Genomic DNA, 13107 nt, shown 5'->3' on the forward strand with positions numbered 1-13107 from the left:
GGAAAGAATGTAAATGGAATTTTATTTTTGCTTTATTTTTATTAAATCTAAACATTAAGTGCTAGTCTTGAGAAGAGACTCCAAGTCTTTATGACCTTCGTGCCCTATCCACAGTGGGTTTGTCTCTTTCTTATGCCAAGCTACCCAGCCCCTCTCTCCCAGCCGCTCTGAACGTAGGCCTGGCAGTGAGAGCTCCTCCACTGCTCTTTCCATCGGTCCCCCTGCATCCCAAGCGTGACACAGCAATGCACAGTTCCCTGGCCAGAACCACTGTGCTTTTCCTCACCACTGCAGTCAGCACCTGGTACATCCTCGCCGCAGTCTCAGCCAGGTCCCTTTCCATAGACCTTGCCCTCTGCCGAGTAGCAATTGCAGATGCTGCTGCCCTGAGCAGAGACAGCCTCTCTGAGTGATCGCACTGGGCATGCAGGCACATGTAAGCCACACAGAAAGGTGAGCCAACTTGGGACCTTAGGTGTCGGAAATTCAGCTCATCAGGAGATTTCACTTCGTGTTTGAAATTGTAACGTTTGAAATGGCAGCAAACACTGCCGACCTCAAACCTCTCCTCTTTCCTGATAATTTGGTGAATAAATCAATACCTCATAGTAATCAGCCAAAAATGACTAAATCAGAAAATGCCGTTTCTTTATGGGTGATAATAATTGGCAGGGTGTGTAGAAAGGGAAGAGTAAACATGTACTGAATATTCTTATGATTTAAGTTGATTGTCAATTCAACGTAGCCATTTCTTACCCAGAGCATTTACAATGATTTATTAATGATTATCCTTTTCTAGTCTTCTTGCTTATGAAGAGCGTAAGAGCTGGAGAGGTTTCTCTGCATCTTTTACCATAAGCATCCTAGCATATGAGAGCATAAAGAAGACTGGGAAAGTAATGGTTAATGGCATGCAGATCCCCCTCCCTCCCCTCTGCGTTTTTCACCCATCTGCTTTCTTTCTTTTTCTTTTCCATCTGCCATTTCCTCTGGGTGAACACCTCAGTAGTGACATGTCATTTCTTTCTCGCTGTAGCTAGACAGTCAAAGTGTTCTTAGGAGCTGGTGTAGCTTGACTGGACGTGCCGCTTATATTGAAATGCTGCAGACAGCTGAAGTTCCATTCAGCAACTTGCTCTTTGTAAGGCGTGGCTTTCAGTGTTCTAAACAGGGAAAGGGGCAACTCGGAGGAAATAGCAGGTGATTTAGAGAGCTTGGCAGTATTATTGTCAATAGAGAAGTGTGGTCTTGGGCTGGAGAGATGGCTCAGTGGTTATGAGCACTAGTTAGTCTTCTAGAGGATCTAGGTTCAATTCCCAGCACCCACATGGCAGCTCACAGCTGTCTGTAACTCCAGTTCCAAGGATCTGACACCCTCGCACAGACACACATGCAGGCAAAACACTAATGCACATAAAATAAATAAATCTTAAGAAAACAGAGAGAGAGAGAGAGAGAGAGAGAGAGAGAGAGAGAGAGAGCGCTGTGATCTTTATGATTGGGTTTTTGTAAAGTCCCTTAGTCCTGGTCACCATAGTTTCCCATCAGACACAATTTTGTTTGTAATTTCTTGACTTTCCTATTGAAGATTTGGCGTTCTTAAGTATAAAGTGGTGAAATTAGTATTTAGAATTTGATCTTTCTGTTTAACTTTAATCCTGCTGTTTTCTTTAAACAGCCCCAGATCTCATCTTTGGAGCAGTCCAGTCTAAGAACAGTTCACCGTTCTTGTCAGCTGTCTCTTTAAGAGCACACATGCCCGCATTGACTTGTGTTTATGGCTTAAGTATGAGCCAGGTTCTGAGAACCACATAAGCAGTAGGAGAGTTTTGTGGGGAACAATCAATTTTATTCATTTTGCCAGTGGGCACCCCAAGAACCATTGGAATGTAATAATTTGAATATCGGATCGCTTTCAGCTGGCTGATTTGTTTCTAGGTTGAAAAAAAGAATCCTTTTCCACCCGTGTGGCAGCAAGTAGCAGCCAGTGTCCCGGTTACCTCATCTTAGATGTTTCTAATCACATGACAATATTTCTCTGCCCTGTGTGATTTTTAAAAACAAAACAAAAAACAGCCCTGGCCCTGACCTCCCAGAACAGTTGCCGTCACCTTTGGCCCTGCAGTGTGTTCTGGTTTGCACTGTTTGCACTGTCTGTTACATGTATGGTCCATGACTTCACCATTAAGGTAAACGTGTGCCTTTGTCCCCTCGTAGTTTAATGGCCAGGATTAAGGTGAGATTGAAATTTGGAGTGAAATGGAAGGGAATTTCTCCTGGTGTTTTCGTTTTGCTTTTGAACAGGAAGGTTGTTCTGGCTTGTTCTAGTCTCTGGTCAAACACATAGTGTGCGGATGTTAGGTCTAGGTAGATTAGGCTGATGGGAGTTCACGTTTTAGGGCCGCTTCTCCGTCTGGTGAGACCAGGTGGTAAAGGGGAGAGGTGAGGGGCACCAGACTCTGAATCCTTTGCCCTCGTTTCATTGTATAAACTGTCCTAGTGGGAGTCATTTTCAATCCAACCAATCAGCAAGGCCAGGAGCTCTAGATTGTTTAGCTGTGGCCTGTTACTTACTTAATTCTTATTCTCTGCTATAAAGTCCACACAGACTTTTCAGGATCGGGATTCCTAGATTCCTAGTCAGAAAATACTTTATAAAATGTTTATTGGATGTTTTCACCTTTTTTTTTTTTTTTGCCTTTATGAATGCAACAGAGGACCAGGCCTGTCCAGCTTCTGTGTTTCTTCTTTTTTTTCTTCTCTTTTTCTTCTTTTTTTTTTTTTTTTTTTTTTTTGTCTGAGACAGGGTTTTTTTTCCTGTGTATCTCTGGTTGTCCTGGAATCCTGGAACTTGCATTGTAGACCAGACTGGCCTCGAACTCACAGAGATCCACCTGCCTCTGCCTCCCTGAGTGCTGGGATTAAAGGTGTGAGCCACCACCTGGCTTTTTTATTTTTTATTTTTGGCTGTTTGTTTGTTTTGGTTTTTCCCCCCAGGACAAGGATTCTCTGTGTCATCCTGGCTGTCCTGGAATTCAGTAGACCAGGCTGACCTCAAACTCACAGAGATCTGCCTGCTTCTGTCTCCTGAGTGCTGGGATTAAAGGTGTGCGCCACCACATTGCTGCACTTCTTATCCTTAAGAAGAAACTCTTTAAATCCTATGTTGGGGTATTTTATGTATGGCCATGCTGACAGCACTCCTGTTTTGGATTTACCAAAGGCTGGAGGTGCCCTTTCTAGCTCCAGGTCGCTTACTTGAAATAACGTCCTACCTCCCATGTGCTTGCACAGAAGCCTCTTCTTGGTGACTCTCTAGAAATGAAGTAGTCACGATATCTGCAGAGCTGTTTGGGGTTTTGTTTTTATTTGTTTTTCTCTCAAAGAGGAGAGCTCATCTGCTTCCTGCGCAGGTTTGTTTAGAAAGCATGAAAGGAAAATGGCTTCCACCAAGTAGCAGGCTTATACATGTCACCAGCACTCCATGTTTTCCTTCCGCTCCTTAGTTCTGAAACCATATCCCCAGATGCTCTTCTGGGGACGTTTTGCTTTCTTTAGCCCGTGTGTATTCCTTTGTTTTCTCTCTTTACTACTCTCTCTTTTCTTGTGTGGATATGGATGCTCTATCTTTTGGTGTCTTGGGTTTGTTTTGTTTTTCCTCTTTTTCTTTTTTCTTCTCGTCTTTATTTTCTGAACCCATCTCCTGGTTCCTCCTTCCCTGCATGCCACTAACTATTTTCATTAGATATTAATTGATTTGTGAATTCAGGCTGAATTGCATCATCAGCAGATGGCGGATCCAGACCTGTTGGAAGAATCCTCGTCACTCTTGGAGCCAAACGAGATGGGAAGAGGCACCCCTTTAAGACTTGGGTAGGTAGCACTTCAGCCTTGGTGGGTTTGTGTTCCTCTTTGCTGTTCAGATGAGCAGCGAGTGGCTCCAGATATAGTGGTGCATGTATATAAACTACCTTCAGGAGGAGCAGAAAGAACATGCCTTTCATGCCAAACTGGGCCAGAGTGAGGACCTATCTTAAACCATGGGCTGGAGACAGATCCAGTGGTAGAATACTTGCCTGATATGTCAAGACCCTGGGTTTTATCTTGGGTTGGGGGGCGTGGGGAATCATGAATCTAGGGACTAATTTGCTGTCAGAAGCCACTTTGTTCTGAGCCATTAAGCTGTTCCGAGATTTGTGTGGATCAGTTCCTGGTTTTCTCTCAACCCTCTGTTGGGTCCAGAAATGAGGTCTAAAGAGTGGCCGCCAGCCCTCTTACACCATGTGCAGTGTATAATCCTCCATATTCCCTCCCTCTCTCCTGCTTTGTCTTAAGTCTCCCAGCCTGGAGTTCCCAACCTGACTCTTCTCCCCACAGCTTCGTGGCTGGTGTGATTAACCGGGAGCGGATCCCTACCTTTGAACGCATGCTTTGGCGAGTGTGCCGCGGGAATGTGTTTCTGAGACAGGCTGAAATCGAGAACCCGCTGGAGGATCCCGTGACTGTAAGACAAGGAAATTGTGTCTGGTGGAGTAGGTTTTGTAAAGTGAGCCCAAGCAGGAGCAGAGCATGGTGCCGTCAGAGACTCGGCTCACTCCCCTTTCTCTAACCTCTCCCTCCATGTAGACACAACATGCACACATTTTCAAACTTTACCCATGAAGGTTTTTTTTGGCACATTTTCCTCCTCAGTTATTTTTAATTTTAGCTTTATATATTTCTTGTTACTAATCTGGGCTGAAAGAAAAATAGCCTTTTATGGAAACTAACATAAAATCAAGATACGTCGTTGCAAATTTGGCAGTATCATATATAAAAAGACTTCCTAAACTTTAATCTTTATAAGCTGATGAAAACTTCTCTTGGCAAGATTTTATTGTCTGCCTGTATATTGGGAAGATTAGAAACTTAATTTAGCCTAGATACATGCCAGGTGAGGGTGATCTTGCCCACCCAGCTCTTGGAAAAAGTAGCACTAGTCCAATGATTTGGCATTTGACTCAGCCAAAGTTCATAGCAACATCTGCATGAGGTGGGGTCCTGATCTCAGGGTCTCAGCAAAGGCTGGGTGTGTCACTGAGACAGCGCGTCACTCTCACCTTAGTATTTAGAAGCCTGCAGTTAGCTTACCTTATAAATGTATTAATGTGCTAGTTTTTGTCCTAAAGGAAATTTAACTTAGACGTTTCTCAGCTTTGGTGGGTAGCACCCTGTGGCTTTACCCCTCACTGAGTAGAGACATGGTGACATTCTGAATGCTTTAACCCAGGGTGCCGTTTTCTCAGGCCGCTTGGGTCTTGGAAACATTGTAACCTGTAGTCTTGGAGCCCTTCTCCCGGGTGTCCGGACAAGTTTCCTCTCCATAGCAGGAAGATTATTTTATCAACAAATCCAGGAAAGCAGAACAGGGCATCTCCAGCAGAGTAGCTGCACCAAGAATGGACCCAGTTTATTTAGCCAGGAGACTTAGGGATTAAGTATCTTGAATCCAGCTTTCTTCCCTCTTTGTCTTGTAGTAGCCTTCTGAAGTTGTTTTCTTCTATAAGAGCAGAATACACTCTGCATATGAGACATTATAGGCAGCCTAAGGCGTCTTGGCAAATAGCTCATAAGCATATTTTTTCTGATTTTTTTTTTCTTGTTGTCCTTGTACTCAAGGTGTGAGCTTGGTATTGTTCCTTGTTGCATATAGTCTAAATTTGTGTGATTCTCAAGATTCAACATGCTGTTCTTGCTAGTGACTTAGTTTCTTGTATCCAGCCAACTCTTTATCTGTTTCTCTCTGTGCCCAGGAACAGACAGGCTTCCTTCTGTCTCCTCTCCTCTGTACTTTTGTCGTCCTGGAAAGCAAGAGTCCAAGTAGAACCGGAGAAACAAGCTGCACTGTGCTGAGCAGCTCCTCAGCTTCTGTCAGGCTTCCGGTTGTGTCCGAAAACAGGAAGATGTTTGTGGATCTGTGGTTATAGGGCAGATATTCTCAATGAAGCTTAGGAGCGGCAGTAGGGGTAAAGTACAGAAGGCCACATTCTTAAAGGAATCCTTCTGATGCCACCCAGGTTTAGTTGTTCTTGAACTTTTCAGCTAGACCTGTAAGTCCAACATTCAGGAGCCTGGGGCTAGGACTGCTAGGAGTTCGAGGCCCGTCTAGGCCACACAGTCAAAACCAGGCTAGCCTGGGCTGCAGTGTAAGACTGTCTCGAAGTTCTCACCTATATTGAGAGCTCTGAACTCTTGGTTTTTCTCCTGGGGCCTAGGGCGACCACGTGCACAAGTCTGTGTTCATCATTTTTTTCCAAGGCGATCAGCTGAAAAACAGGGTCAAGAAAATCTGCGAAGGGTAAGAACACACGCCTGCCTCCGTCCAAGAGGCGCAGCTGTACTGCCTGCTTACGGCCCAGAAAAGAGCCGCGCAGATCTTCGTTCTGCTTTGCATGCTGAGTGCACTGCTAACTGATGTTGGGAATGCTTTTAAACCATCAGAAGTAGCTCCAGCTTTTCTTCCTTTCTTTTCTGAGTATCAGAACCACAGCTTGGGGGTTGGGGAGCTAGTTCAGAGGATAAAGTGCTGACTCCTCAAGCATTAAGGAGTAGAGTTTAGATCCCCAGAACCCACATAAGTGCCAGGTGAACATGGCAGCCACCTGTAACCCCAACATTCAGAAACCAAGACAGGATCCCTGGAGCCCTCTGCTAGTTAGGCTCACTGCGTGGGTGTACTCTGGAATCAGGAGAGACTCTGCCTAAATGACTAGGTGGAGAGAAATCCAGGAAGACTCCTGGTGTCAACCTTGCATCTCCCAAGACATGCACACACACATACATATATGCGCACACACACACACATATATGCACACACACATATGCACACACACACACCACACATATATACTCATACCTTCACCCAAAGAAACCAGCCAGACTCACAGTTTCATTATTCAGGGACAGTAGGTGTACATCCCGCAAGCTGAGTGCCATGGGATTGTGTTATGGATAGAAATTTCGCCATGTCATATTTCTCTAATAACTTATAATAAAAATAGTTTTAAAATTATTTTTTCAAAATTTTTGGCTAAAGATTTATTTATTTTGTGTTTTTGAGTGTTTTGCCTGTATGTATGTATATGCACACGTGCATGCCTGGTGCCCTTGGAATATACCCAGAGTACAAGAGAGTACTACAAGAGAGTGTTGGATCCCCTAGAACTGAATTACAGGCAGTGTGACCCACCACACAGGTGCTGGGAACTGAACCTGGGGCCTCTGAAAGAGAAACAGGTGCTCAAAACTACAGAGCAATCTCTCTAGTACCTTATTATTATTTTTATTATTTTTTTAAATCTCAAAACGATTTCATAGCTACAGAGAATGTCGCGACTGTGCACTCTGTTGCTCTCTGTGGGCTGCTGCACATAAGTGTTAGTGTTGATTGACACAGCAGCCTGACCTAATTGCGTTTGGTCCTACTGACGTATTCCTACTAAGTTAGCATTACCTTCCGAGGTGATGTAGATAGACTATACTAAGAAATTTCAGTGTTCCTGAGGCTGTTCCCGTCTCTTCCAGGTTCCGAGCCTCCCTCTATCCCTGTCCTGAGACTCCACAGGAGAGGAAAGAAATGGCTTCCGGAGTCAATACCAGGATTGATGATCTCCAGATGGTACAAGGGGGCCCTGGGAATTTGACTCTGTGAACTACGGCAGTAGTGAACCATTCTGCTCCCCTGAGTCCTTGACAGTCTGTTAAAGCACCTAAAGCAGTTGAGCGTACCAAAAAAAGAAGTGTGTGTGGGTAGTAAGTCCCCTTGGGAACTGGCAAAAGTCTCAGGGTAGGACTCTGAAAAATAGCGTTAGTCATCCTCCAGCAAGAAAGGAATGCTGTGTGTCTGGAATCCTTACTGCCTGAGAGCAGCCCATTCCCTTCTGCTGCATGACTCTGAGATGTTGTTGTTGTTGTTTTCAATAATTCGTTTTCCTTAAGTATGCTGAGTTAAGAAAAGGAAAACTCAAAACAGTCCAGAAGTATGGGTAGAGTCAATTTTTCCCTCACACACTATCCTGGCAGCCCCTTTTAACAGCATGATACAGCTTCCGGTTATCTTTGATCTTAACCACATGGGCCAGCCAAAGAGCCCAGAGTTGACTCTTGAACCCAGAGAGAGACTGTTCGTTCGATTTTTATCAATTTACAGTGCAAAAGTCATGCACACCGTGGTCCTAGCAGGGTTCTAAGAGTAGAGTCATGATCTGTGAGTCTTTGGAAGGAGAAGGCAGCCAGGGGAACGTCTTACTTTTTGAAAGAGTACAGTAGTTGTTTGCTGTCCTTACAATGTTAATAAACATAGCGTATCCCGAGGCCTTTCTCTATGGCAGTGATATTGTTACATACGTGATGGCTCCCATTTCAATTCCTTTCTCATTTTCCCCTTTAGCCCCCGCTGAGGATGACCCACCAGCTTGAACTGTTGTTTCTTTAAGAGAGTCATTTTCCTTCCTTTGTGTGTGTGTGTGTGCCCCCGTGTGTGCGCGCTTGGGGGTGGTGGGGGTGGTGCTGCTAGGACTAGAACCTAAGGCCTGCATGCTGGGTAGATTCCTCTACTACTGATCTATGTTCTCAGCTCCAGAACTCAAATTCCTTGAGCTAGAGACATAATTCAGTGGCGGCATGCTTGGAGAGCATGTATAAGCTCTGAGTCCCATCACTACCACTGTAAGAGCTCACATTTCTTATAATTTGATCAACCCCCACCATCCTAGCCCCCCCCCCCCAAATAATACATTTTGCTAGGGGAAGAATAAGACTGTTCTCCGGTAACCCTTTTTAGAAAGCAATGCCACAGCTGAGCATGGTGGTGCAGGCTTTTAATCCTGGAGGCAGAGGAAGGGGGAATCTGTGTGACTTTAAGGCCAGCCTGGTCTACAGAGTGAGTTCCAGGATAGCCAGGGCTGTTACACAGAGAAACCCTGTTTTGGAAAGAGAGAGAGAGAGAGAGAGAGAGAGAGAGAGAGAGAGAGAGAGAGAGAAAGGGAGGAAGGGAGAGAAAGCAAGCAATGCCACTTTGCCACCCTATCCTATGACGGAAGACTTGTGTTCTCCCAAAAGGTTCTCAATCAAACAGAGGACCACCGCCAGAGGGTTCTGCAGGCAGCTGCTAAGAACATTCGGGTCTGGTTCATCAAGGTGCGGAAGATGAAGGCCATCTACCATACCCTGAACCTGTGCAACATAGATGTGACCCAGAAGTGCCTGATTGCAGAGGTCTGGTGCCCTGTCACTGACCTTGACTCCATCCAGTTTGCCCTTAGACGAGGCACGGTGAGTCTCCAGCTGAAATGAATCTGGTGGGCAGGTGAAGAGCCTCCTATTAATCAGCTTTGTATTTGAGACATTTTTGTTTCAGAGTTATTTGTTTGGTTTGGTTTGGTTCTTTTCAAGACAGGGTTTCTCGTGTAACAGTCCTGGCTGTCTTGAAACTCACTTTGTAGACCAGGCTAGCCTCAAACTCATTGAGATTCACAAATGTTGGAATTAAAGGCATGTACCACCACCACCCGGTGCATTCAGAGTTCCTAGTGTGTTTTTATACCCTGAGAGCATGCTCTGACTGTTGCCAGGAGCACTGGCCTTATTGTACAGGGCAGGAACTACAGCTCAGTATTGCGAAGGCATTTGGTCATGGTCGTGACTCCTCAGGACAGACCATGCTGGAGTATTAGCTTCCTGGCTCACTCTCTGATTGACAGCTTCTCCTTGGTCATTAGAGCAGCCGCTTTCTAAGACATTGACCTAAGCCAGGGAGTGTATATGTATATGTGTGTGTATATATATATATACATATATACATATATACAGAGGTATACAAGCTGTACCTGCTGAAGCACCTTGCAGTTTATTAGGATAGGCAGACCTGAACAGCTCGGGCTGAGTGGAGATGTGTGTGGAGGGAGGGTGAAGCTTTTCTAACTAATGTGATCAGAAAAAGCTTCAAGAAAAAGTGGAGTTTGGTGGAACGAGGTGTGTCACTCAACAGCAGAGCGTTTGCTTGGCATGTGTGAGGCCCTGGGTTCACTCCCCAGAGCTGCAAAAACATAAGCCAACAATGGAAAAGGTGACTTCTGACCAAGGACTCGAAGGGGTACGATGGTTAGGTAAGCAGAAAACTGTGTGAACAGAACTAGGGAAGCAGCCGAGCTGGGAGACAGTTTGCCTTGCATACATGAAGCCCTGGTAATTTTGATTGTGTGTTTTGTTTTTGAGACAAGGTTTCTTTGTGTAGCCCTTGCTGTCTTGGAACTCTAGACCAGGCTGGCCTTGAACTCAGAGATACACCTGCCTCTACTGTTTGAGTGCTGGGATTAAAGATGTGTGCAGATACTCTTGGCTATGAAGCCCTGGTTTAATTTCCAGATCTACATAAGCCAGATATGGTGGCATATCCTTGTTATTCCAGCACTCGGGAAGTAATAGCAAGGGGATCCGGAGTTCATGGTTATATAGTAAGTTTGAGGTTCAAGGTTACTCAAAGTAAGTTTGAGTTCAAGGTTATATAGTAAGTTTGGCTATATAATAAGTTTGAGGCCAGCCAGGGCTACATGAGACCCTTATCTCAACAAACAAGACCCCACAAAATGAAAGGAAAAGGCTACAGATAAAGGCTGGAAGTACTGTGCAGGAGTGCACACATGGTGTTAAGCAAACAAGGTTTATTTATTTATTTTTTTTTTTTGGTTTTTCGAGACAGGGTTTCTCTGTGGCTTTGGAGCCTGTCCTGGAACTAGCTCTGTAGACCAGGCTGGTCTCGAACTCACAGAGATCCGCCTGCCTCTGCCTCCCAAGTGCTGGGATTAAAGGCGTGCGCCATCACGCCCGGCTCAAACAAGGTTTATAATGGTTTAGCTTACAAGAATAACAGCTAACGGTTCATCAAATAGATTGAAGCCCGCTTATGAGTGATTTTTCAAAGGTTCCAGGGTTTAAAACTTATTCCGGGAGGTTAGAGAGCAGTGTGTTGTTTAGCTGTGATTAAGGAAGGTTTGAAAACGTGGCCAGTGGACCATGAAAAGCAGAGAAATCCTGAGTGGGTGGCCAGTCATGAGGCTACTGTGAGCATAGAGTTGTCGTTGATGAGGGCTTCAGGCAGGACTTTAAAAAGATGGCGAACCTGTGAGACACTCTGAAGGGGAAAATGAGTACATAGCCTCGTTTCTTAGTAAAGCACAGGAACAAGAATTAAAAACATTTCTGAGGGCTGGAGAGATGGCTCAGTGGTTAAGATCATCGCCTGCTCTTCCAAAGGTCCTGAGTTCAATTCCCAGCAACCACATGGTGGCTCACAACCATCTGTAATGAGGTCTGGTGCCCTCTTCTGGCTTGCAGGCATATACAGAGACAAAATATTGTATACATAATAAATAAATAAATATTAAAAAAAAAAAACAACATTTCTGAGACAGCAGGCTGTGTCCACCTGAAGATTAGAATTCATGGAAATCAGAGCCCAGCAGGAGGAACTTCTTAACCGGAAGGATGTCAGGTTGAGCTGCAGCCACACGGAGGCCCTGAACAGAAATCTATGAGGAAATAGCAAGCAGACATTGGGGCTGCAGAAATTAGAATGTTAGTAAGGGTGGGGGTATGAAGACCTCAGAGGAGACCCTAGAGAGGAAAAGGAGTCCCTCGGAGGGAGCCCTGTGGTGCCACTGGGTGGGCAGAGCCAGAGCTGGTGTCTGGCCAGTCATGTCATGAGCATCTCAGCTGAACCGCAGACCTTAGGGAATGAGGCGGGGAAGAGAGCAGACAGCATGTTTTACTTTCTCTGGTCTTGAACTCTTCTTTCTTTCTTTCTTTCTTTCTTTCTTTCTTTCTTTCTTTCTTTCTTTCTTTCTTTCTTTCTTTCTTATTTTGAGACAGGGTTTCTCTATGTAACAGTCCTAGCTGTCCTGGAACTCACTTTGTACCCAGGTTGGCCTCAAACTCAGAGATCCCCCTGCCTCTGCCTCCCAGGTGCTGGGATGATGGCATGCATCACCATGCCGGGCAGAATTGGGGTTTTTCTGAGAAATATTTTCCAGGAAACAGCAAACAAGGTCAGAGCAGCTCGCTTGTCAGTCTTTCTGTGTTTATTCGGTCCCATTTCATGTGCCGCTAAAAAGCCTCTTACTATCGACAGCTCGGTGGCTTTAGCGTTTGCTGACGCGCAGCCAGCACCACATTCTCTGTAGAGTATTTCCAACACCTGCCAGAACTCTGACCCCAATTAAGACTTAGGAAGTATATCATTATGGCGAAAAAAAAATTTAAGCCAGGCAGTGGCACGCTTTAGGAGGCTGAAGAGGAAGGATCACTTAATTCAATAGTTCAAGACCAGAGCTGGGCTGTGGTGCCATACATCTTCTTTTTTTTGATTTTTCGAGACAGGGTTTCTCTGTAGCTTTGGAGCCTGTCCTGGAACTAGCTCTTGTAGACCAGGCTGGCCTCGAACTCACAGAGATCAGGCGGATTAAAGGTGTGCACCACCGCTTCCACGGCTTTATACATTTTGTGCATACCAGGCAGTGCTGCTCTGCTCCGCCAGCTGCGCCAGGTCCCAAAGGATGTCTTGCAAAAGCTCCTGGTTGTTATCCTAAACGGCCTCCAATTTTGTCTCCTCCAGCCTCTCGTGGGCCTGGGGTGTGGAAACAGTGTAGGTGAGACCAGCCAGGCTCAGGCATCCTGGGATACCAAGCCCCTAGTTCTTAAACCCCATGGCAACATCACTCTGGGTCCCACTTCAGTTACGCAAGACACACATTCACACACACACATACACGCACACATATTCACATTCATGTGTATTTTGTTTTCCTTTCTCCAGCAAATGATGATTAACTATTTATAGGCCTGGAGAGATGGCTCAGCATTAACCCTGGCTGAATTCCCAGCACCCACATTGAGGCTCACAACTGTCTGCAACTCCCAGATCTGACACTCTCACACAGACACATGCAGGCAAAACACCAATGCACATGAATAAAATAAATTGTCTTTAAAAAAGGACTCAGTTTTTAAATAGGACAATCCAAAAGACAGATTTCTAGTTCCATTCTTTTGACTCACACAGTCACCAGAACT

The 13107-nt window shown here is 45.2% G+C and overlaps 1 protein-coding gene across 4 annotated transcripts in view; it reads left to right on the forward strand.

Annotated features, from left to right (window-relative positions):
• Positions 1-13107, forward strand: part of Atp6v0a1 (ATPase H+ transporting V0 subunit a1) — a 55338-nt gene that overhangs the window by 15351 nt on the left and 26880 nt on the right. For 2 of the 4 annotated variants that reach the window (XM_057774279.1, XM_057774280.1), the window contains exons 6-10: positions 3770-3873; positions 4378-4504; positions 6255-6337; positions 7564-7657; positions 9100-9312. In XM_057774279.1, the coding sequence (XP_057630262.1) occupies positions 3770-3873; positions 4378-4504; positions 6255-6337; positions 7564-7657; positions 9100-9312 (621 nt within the window). The remainder of the gene's footprint in view (positions 1-3769; positions 3874-4377; positions 4505-6254; positions 6338-7563; positions 7658-9099; positions 9313-13107) is intronic. The other 2 variants (XM_057774281.1, XM_057774282.1) reach the window with 1 other exon arrangement.

Source organism: Chionomys nivalis, chromosome 7 (genome assembly GCF_950005125.1).
Source record: "Chionomys nivalis chromosome 7, mChiNiv1.1, whole genome shotgun sequence".
Classification (NCBI taxonomy): Eukaryota; Metazoa; Chordata; class Mammalia; order Rodentia; family Cricetidae; genus Chionomys; species Chionomys nivalis.